This window comes from Triticum aestivum, chromosome 5D (assembly GCF_018294505.1).
Source record: "Triticum aestivum cultivar Chinese Spring chromosome 5D, IWGSC CS RefSeq v2.1, whole genome shotgun sequence".
Taxonomy (NCBI): domain Eukaryota; kingdom Viridiplantae; phylum Streptophyta; class Magnoliopsida; order Poales; family Poaceae; genus Triticum; species Triticum aestivum.
In genome coordinates, this window is record NC_057808.1 from 30876864 (window position 1) to 30885849 (window position 8986).

Sequence of the window (8986 nt, forward strand, 5' to 3'; positions counted from 1 at the left end):
ATATAAATTATTTACATATGATGCACAGTTAATGAGTTATTATATGCATGAAGACTAGGGACTTTTCTGTAAAACTGCACACTCTGGATAATTGGGAAAATTCGCAGACAGGGGAAAAAACATGCACTGGGCTGAATCTGGTGCACTGCTGGGCTGAACAGGAGGGGCTGCGGGGAGCTCACCCATGGGCCAAAACTGGCCGGCTGGGGGATGTAGAGGCGCGGGGCCTTGGCGAAGAAGCAGGCTGAGCCTGGCGCTGGCTTGGTCAACGCGAGCGGGCGCGGTACGAGCGACCTGCTCATTGTAGAGGAAGCAGAGGCCGCAGCAGGGGATGGCGAGGCGGCGGAGCCGAGGGACTTGGGCGCGACTCCGGCGAGGGTCTTGGGTGGCGGGGAGGACCGAGAACAGCGGAGATGGCCGGGACTTGACGGATCTGGGCGGCGATTGGACTTGGCGGTCAACGCGGCAGGGGCGGCTTCCTTTGTCTGCTCCCGACAAAAGGAGGCAGCACGTCGCGGTGCGGCGCTTGGGACTGCGGCATGGAGACGACGGCAGCAACGCGTACGGAGCTCCGGTGAGGCGATGCAGATGCGGAGGAGGCGGTGGAGGCCGGCTCCGAGGCGGACGGGCGCAGGTCAATGGGGCGCAGAGGAGGTCCCTGGCGGCGGGGCTTGGCGAGCTCGGCGTCGAGGAAGGAGCTCCGGAGCGGAGGAAAACTCCACGACGTTCATGGCGGGGCTGACGCAGGGAGCGGCGACGGCACCAGGAACTTGGCGACTCCGGCGACGCAGAGGTGGGGGACGCCTAGACCCGTGCGACAGCGCCATGGGGAGGATTCGGTGCTGTGTCCCTGGTTCACAGAGAGGGAGAGGGAGAGCTGAGAGCTTCACCGAAGAAAAGAGAAAGGGGAAGGAAGCAGGGGTGGCGAGGACAGCCTGCTGGTTCCGGCGACTAGCGACGGCGGGGACGAGGTGCTCGGGGAGCCCCTCGGGCACGAGAGGAGGCTGGAGTCTCGGCGCTCGCGGCACAGGGGCGCACGAAGGAGGGGGTCGAGGTGGCTGGTTGGTTCGATTGGATGGAGGACGAGATGGATGGTTCGGTGGTGGCTGGATTGGATCGGGCAAGATCCTGAGGAAGGAGGAGACTGGTCAGGGAAGGATCCCGAGGAACATGCGAGAGTGGGTGGCGGCGCAAGGGGGAATAGGGTTAGGCTAGGGTTAGACTAATTTGGGTAGGTGGGTGGACTATATAAAGGGAAATAGAATTAGGTTAGGACCCTCCGATTTAAATCGGACGGTCGAGAAAAATATAGGTTGGGAAGTTCAATTAAGAAAACGGAGATGTTTTATAGATGTTTGGGGATGATCCAGACCCAACGTTGATGACTGAGCGGGTCGGGTTCGGGACAGGTTTCGGACGCGCGCAAGAAGGGGTTTTGTGCATTGTGCAGAGAGGCTCAAACGGTCGGACAACAAAAGAACGGTTGGTCTCAAAAGGGACAACGAAGGCAACAGGGAGAAGCAGGAACTACGAACGGACCACGAGTTTAAGAAAACATGCGGATGCAAATGATGACATGATGAATGCAACAAACAAATAAATATACGCGACGATCACGAAGAACATGGAAGCCGTCTGGAGCGTCGGTCTCGGGGCGTTACAAGAAACCACTCACCTTTAAGTTAATTAAGGTGCAGTATGATGAAACTTTTAAGTTAATTAAGGTGAGTGAGATGAACCAAATGAAAATTTGAAGTTAATTAAAACTAAATGAAACTTTTAAGGTAATTAAAACTAAATGAAAATTTTAAGTTAACTAAACTAAAATGGAAATTTTAAGTTAATTAAACTTAAAATGGAAATTCTCCCCTCCTCTCCTCCCTTTTCCTCTCTACTCTTCTCCTCCAACATAATTCAAAAATCAATTAAATAAAACTAAGATAAAAAACTTGGAGTAATTCAAACTAAATTCAAGGATGCATCAAGGAGTTACACATACTCCAGCAAGGAGTTTCATTTTCTCTTTATGTTAATTTACACGAGAGAGTTGCCAATGTTGAAAGACAGCAAAAATAATTGGTGAGCATGTACAATTTGCTTTCAAACAATCCAGACAAAAACTGAATTATGAGCCTGGTTTCAGGATAATAATCCAGTTAGTATCCCAAGAATCTACTCCTTGTTGTTGATCATTAAAAGTACTTGGATTAAAAATGGAGTAGCTAACCTACTGTTGATCTTGCTTTGTCAATTTTGTGCTGATTTGTCAATCTTGCTTTTGTTTTCACAGGTGGACAGATGGACAATGGTCAATCCAAGCAATTCTGATCAAGTGGAGTAACACAATGGGAGGACCCATGTTGCTGCAACACTTCTGATCAATCCAAGCAATTGATCAATCCAAACACATACACCTGTTGGTCCCTGTTGCTGTTCACAAATAGAGCCCTGTTACAGGTAGCAATTCACAATTTGGTTGGTCCCTGTTGCTGTTCTTCCTCTAAACAAACCTATGTTGATGTTCTTCCTCCAAACAGGAGAACCCCTGTCGTTGTTCTTGCTCGATTTGCTTGGTCCGCCAGTCACAATTTGGAGGAAGCGAGAGCATGAGAACCAGTGAGGAAGAGAGGCGCGACGAGGCGACCTGGCTGCTCGCCGACGAGGTCAATTGGCCGGATCCGGAGCTCCAGCGTTGGGAGGCCGAGGTGCTGGAGTCGCCGGCGCAGGAGTCGCACAGCAGGCGTGACGGGCAGGTGTCTGCAGGCGCTGGAGGCTGTGCTGCTACAGCAGGCGCGACGGGCAGGAGTCGCCGGCGGCTGCAGGCGCTGCTGCTACAGTGGGCGCGACGGGCAGGAGTCGCCGGCGGTTGGAGGCGCTGCTGCTACAACGGGGGCTACGGGCAGGAGCCGCGGGTGGCTGGAGGTGCGGGCGCGACGGGCACGAGTCGCCGACGGCTGTGCTGCTACAACGGGGCCTGGAGGCTGGGCGGCCACGGCGGATGGGAGGAGCCTGGCAGAGGGAAGACGACGATTAAGACAATTTTGTTTTCAAGTTAGGGGTACTTTGGTACATTTCCCCCTTTTCACCTGGTCGGAAATTCACTCCAGCGACAACTATTCTGAAACAGAGGGAGTAACTATGTACCCCAGCCTGTAACTAGGGAGACCGTGTGTAGCAATACAGATCAACAACAGGCTCGGTACGAGCCATTGGCAATCAAGCCAACTTTCGTGTGCGTGCGTGTTGTGTTCCAGCTGGCTGGCCGCTGTGCACGTACGGGTCTTTGGTATTGGTTCACGGCAGCTTCGCGTAGATCGATTGGGTGATGATGATCAGGAGGCTAGCTTTGCACTGAGTAGATCGATCAGGAAACAGTTTGCGTGTTCGAGTTGTTCGCCGTGTTCGTTGCCGGTCGTATCGCCGTCGCCTGAAGTACTCGACATCAAGAGTGGGCCAACAATGAGCACCGAATTGCAAGGCGTAGATCTAGAGTGAACCGTATTCGCCAATCTGTTGTGGCCGGAGTCGAGGGAGGATTAGCCATGGCTGGCGGGAGCAAGCAACATGTTGTGTCGGCGAAGGAGCGCACCAAGTGGGACCAACAGGCGGGAACTCAATCGGGGACGCCCTGTGTTTCACGTTGTGGCAGTGAACTCTCGTACAGCCGAGCGTGCGCACCGCACCATCTTCCTTGCACCGATTGTCGTGTTGCTGGCGTGCTCCGTTGGTGGAGAGGCCGGTCTGTCACCTTAGGCAAACGCCAGCGTCGCTCGCTGGATGTGGCCTCAGTCACCCCACTCCAATGGACCATGCAATGGACAACACCGTGCGTCGAAGGCTGTGCTGGGAGCCGACGAGGCGACTTCCTGACTGTAATTTCCTCATAAAAAGGCAGGGGAAAATCGTGGGAGGTCATTGTGATTAATTAGCGTGGTTAGGAGATCGTGACCGTGTGATACATGCATGTGTCCATGGAGAACTGACTAAACAAGCAACGCGTGTGGGTCATGATAGACCCGGCCGACCAACAGCTTCATGATGGGATCATATTGGTCGAGCGGGTTGCCGCTGCGGAGTTCGTGGGTGGCATGAAGGCGGCACGACAACTCTGAGACCTGGTGGTGCTAGGCCCGCAGAGTGCTCGGCATTCTAAGGGCGTGTTTGGAATTCGCCCAAGTTAGCCCTGCCAATGTATGGGCGTGCCAAAAAATTGGCGAAGCTTTCGCCCGCCCATGAGTCACAAAAGTTCACGTGAAAGTGAACTGGCGGGATGGGCTTTCGATGGCGTGCCAACTAATTGGCTTCGTCCAAGCGGTTGCCCATGCAGGTAGCCAATGCCAAAAATTGGCTTGGCAGGCATTGGCACCGATCCAACGTCCTCACGGTCGATACCCGCGGAGACATCGTTGTCAATTCCATGGTCGTATCCATGCGCTATCAGCATACGAAAACACAAATAATCAAAGCTAGCTGCGGTTGGCATATCACTTTTGGCAAACCATGCCCAGGATCATTCATCAATTTGATGAAATGCACAGTATTGGGTTTAAAGCAAACCAGTGTCAGCCATGATCGGTCAGCCAGGTTTGCCATCCTCAACGCTATTTCAGTTCAAAGCCCATCATATTTTCTTTTTTGCTAAATCGCAAACTTTCCTGCTCTAATCATCAGCACGTTGGACTGATTAAATTCTCTAGATAAAACGGCTTGATCCCTATGTCTTATCACAAAAGACGGGGAGCATATGTGTTTTCCTGCTCATGAGATATATGAAAAGCTTGGTTTCTTTTTAAAATTTAGCAAAAATGTGGAGGACGTCCAAGAAAACTAGGTGGAGACTCGTGCAGTTAATTAGTCTGAAGCTTTGTTCTTGACTGTTCTTTTCATTCTTTTCAGATCTACTGTTTCTACATGGGTCTCAACGAAACCGAATAAAAATAAAGCTGAATAAAAATGAAGAGGAATAAAAAAGGCAGTGAAGACTGAGAAAGAAACAAAATAATCGATGAAAAACAAAGAAAAGGAAAAAATAGTAAAAAAGAGAAAGAACCGAAGAAATACTGGTGAAAAAACAAGAAAAACAAAATAGAAAAACTGGAAACAAGTGGAAAACCAACTTTTTCCCTTCAAGTAGGTTGCGCCCTACTAATTTAATACTCCCTCCGTTCCAAAATATAATGCGCCCGCGCTTCCTGAGGTCCAAATTTGACCATTAATTTAACCAACGAGACCGAATGCGGCGGGAGAAAAAATTATGTAATTGAAAACTTCTTTTGAATACGAATTCACTGGTATAACTTTTGCTCCCACCGCAGTCGGTTTCGTTGTTTAATTTATGGTCAAAATTGAAGCACGTGAATAGAGGAAGCACTATATTTTGGAACGAAGGGAGTATTCCCTCTGGTGACTCAGTGGCTAGCAGGACTACAGAGCAACCAAGAGATCCTGGGATCGATCTGTGTGTGCTCCCTTTTTCTACTCAGTTTTTTTAAGTATGCTATAACAGGCATTAACATTTTTCAAATGCTTGATTACATTTGTCAAATACAAGATTACCATTTTTCAAATACAAGATTTATATTATTTTTTAATGCCCGGTCAACATTTTTCTATACACATTTAACATTTTCTAAATGCTTGCTCATTTGTTTTCAAATGAAATATTAACTAGGTTTGAATAAATAGCCAGCATTTTTGATATATACATTTATCATTTTGTAAATGCTTGAGTATAAAATTATCAAATACAAGTTTAACATTTTTTTAATATAATAAAAGATTAATGTTTTTTTAATACGTGGTTAAAACTTTTTTTATACATATTTATTTTTTTTAAATGCTTGAATAACATTTTTTTAACACATGGTCGACATTTTTTGTATGCACATTGATTTTTTTTCAAATGCTTCATTAAAAATGCTAATAATTTTTCACCTTTTTAAAAATAGTTGCTCAAGATTATTTTCAAATGTTTGATTAATATTTTTTAAATACATGATCAAATTTTTCACACATATTTTGTTTTTTGTATATAATTTTATTATACATGAGAAACGTTTTCTTTATACACATTTAACATTTTTTTAGTTCCTGATTAGTACTTTTTTCAAATATTTTATGGGAAGTTTTTTTGTAATATATTTACTTAAAATATTTGGAAGCATAAATGATAGTAAACGAAAAGAAGAAAAACGAAAATAGAAAACGTAAAAAAACGGGGTTGTGGCTTCGTGCACGTCTGGGCCGGCCATTTAGGGACGCGTCTCAAGGGAGAGCACGCTAGGTCTCGCTGTAAGCGAGACATAGTGTTGCCCCGGCTCTTCTTGGAATACCCGTGGGCGATGCGCGTTGGGCTGGGTCGCGTCATGGCGCTCGTGCGGCCTGAAGAGCCCAATCGGAGCCCTGGACAGACACGAGACAGACTCCATCGATCGTGGTTTGGTTCGTCGGACACCGACTATAATAACACGGGGACGATGAATCCAATCGAAAACGAAAAGTACCCCAAATTGCTCAGCTAGATCGCGCGATGGCAACTGCCGGCGAGGAAGATCGGTTCACCGTTACGTCTGACGAGGAGGACGAGGTGGTGGTGGCAGCGACCACGCCGGCGCGCTGCGAGGAGGAGGCTCCTCTTCCTCCTAAGGCCGGTTCGCAGGAGAAGGAGGCAGCGATCATGCCAGGGTGTCATGGTCGACAGAAGGGGTTTCCTAAGGCCGGTTCGCAGGGGGGGCATGGCAAGTGCAAGGACTGCCCTCTTCCTCCGGCGAAGAACATGATGTCTGAAGAGGAGGAGAGGTCCATCCTGTCGTGGAAAAGGACTGCCCCCTTCGACCGAAAGAAGAGCAAGGACGCCGGTTTCTTCAACAAGTTGAGGGACGAAAACTTCAAGTACCAGCGGCAGATCAGGGATGAGTTTGAGGAGAAGGGCTACGTGGAGATCCCTGACAACTTCCGGGAAGACAACAAGCGAATCAACCATGAAGCTCACAGGAGGGCGTACCTGAAGGTGTTTGGCACCGAACCGCCAGCTAAGCTCTAGATCGGAGGAGCACTGTTATTTCACCGTCTATCTATCCCTAGTAGTTGGGCCAGTGCTAGGCGCCGGCGCACCGGCCCAAATTTGGGCCGGTCGGCTGTCGAACGTACGATAGAGCTTCTTTTAACCGTAGGATACAACCTTTCTCCGTCCCTCAAAAAGTCAAACGCGAATGAAAAGTGGATCGAGGGGAAAAAGGCAGCGAACTAGCTCAGCCACACTAGCCGGCCGGACTCCGCGCGTGCTCACCGGCCGCCCGCACTTGTCCTTGGTTTTTCGTGCTTGCCGGCCACCCGTGCCACCACGCCCGCCAGCCGCGCTCGCCGGTCGCTTGTGCCACGCTCGCAACAAAAAACAGACTATGGTTGTAGCAAAAATAGATTACAGTGGTAGCAAAAATGTTCGTCGTCGATGCTCGCCAGCGACGCTGGCAACAAAATTACCCAAGGTAGATGTGAGTCAACGTCCCATTGGATCCTTTGAAAAATGCTGGTTCCAGCAAAAAAAAAACTACGATGATAGCAAAAGACGTTTCCAGCAAAAATAATCTCAGAGAAACAAATCTGGAAAAAGATCGATTGTAGCAAACAAAAAAGCCAGTTCCAACAAAAAAAACACTGGTTCCAGCAAAAAGTTCTTCCCAGCAAAAACACTGCTGGTCGATTGTAGCAACAGAAAAAGCCGGTTCCAGCAAAATTTGATGATGGTTCTAGCAAAAAAAAAATCTCATCACCAAATATATGTGTCGATTGTAGCAAAGAAAAGAACTACTTCCAGCAAAAATCGCTGTCGGATGCAGCTCCTCGTCACCGCGGTTGCAGCTCCATGAAGCTGGGGTTGCAAGTCCTGTCGCCGCCGGGAGCATCAAGTCATGGCACCTCGTCGCAGAAGCGAGGCCCCCAGTTGCATCCACTGCCTGTCTCCACGCGTATGCGCTGCTCCTCTGCACGCGGCGCCGATGGTCGCTGAGGCCGGCGCCAGCGGTGGCCTTGTAGCACCCGTGGTAGTCGTCCCGCGTTGCCGCCGGTGACCGCATCTGCAGCAGCCAAAAAGGTGGGCGGGGAGAAGAACGAGAGAGGATATGCATCATGTGTGAGAGAGAAGAAAGTGGCTGAGGACTCTCCGCGTGAAGAGATGAGATAAGGTCCAGGCAAAGCGATGGGCAGTTGCTGGAGCAATAAGGACGGTTGATTTGCATCTGATCTAACGACGTGCTCTTGGCCGGCTGAACTTTCGGCCGGCGTGCCGGTTTCAAACGTTTCCCTAGTAGTTGTGACTGGAGAACAACTATAGTTTGCACTTTGCAGTATTTGTATGTACTATTAATATCTGCACTAAAATTTCCATCTACCTTATCTGCCTGTCATGCACTCATATGTTGGAGCAATCTCTCTATGTTATTACTCCCTTCCGAAGTGTATTTCCCTCTGTTCCTTTATATAATAAGTTGTATTTTTCCCCAAAATTTTCATAATGTAAGGTGTGTGTTTTTCTTTTTTCTCTCAGTTTTCTGTGCGTGCCCTTCCACCATCCAGTACATGCCTCTCATAAGAAGTACTACTACGTAGTCCCCAATAGGAAGGTAGTAAAAATGGGATCTCTCTCGCTCATTGCATGCACTCACATTTCTCTCTCTCTCATCCCACCAATTGATTTTATTCTGGTGCTTCGAGATGCAGTTGCTTTTCATTAGTTCGCTGGTTGTTTAGTTGCCGCTAATTAAGCTGCTAACTTCCTAATTAGTGAAGGATATTTTCGTCCAAAATTCTTTTCAATTATGTACCTTGGTCTCACCGTGTCCAAAAAATACACCTTATATAAAGTAATGATAGTTAATATGTATTCCATTGTGCCTAGACATGCTGTTTGCTTCATGTGCAATATATAATACTCCCTCCGTAACGTCTTATATTACGGGAAGGAGGGAGTATGTTTGATTTCTATACG

The 8986-nt window shown here is 48.4% G+C and overlaps 1 protein-coding gene across 1 annotated transcript; it reads left to right on the forward strand.

Annotated features, from left to right (window-relative positions):
* Nucleotides 1-6529: 6529 nt before the first annotated feature.
* On the forward strand, nucleotides 6530-7563 carry LOC123120180 (uncharacterized). Its single transcript, XM_044540174.1, has one exon. It carries the CDS (start codon nucleotides 6530-6532, stop codon nucleotides 7040-7042), a length of 513 nt encoding a protein of 170 aa, XP_044396109.1. The 3' UTR covers nucleotides 7043-7563.
* The last annotated feature ends 1423 nt before the right edge of the window (nucleotides 7564-8986 follow it).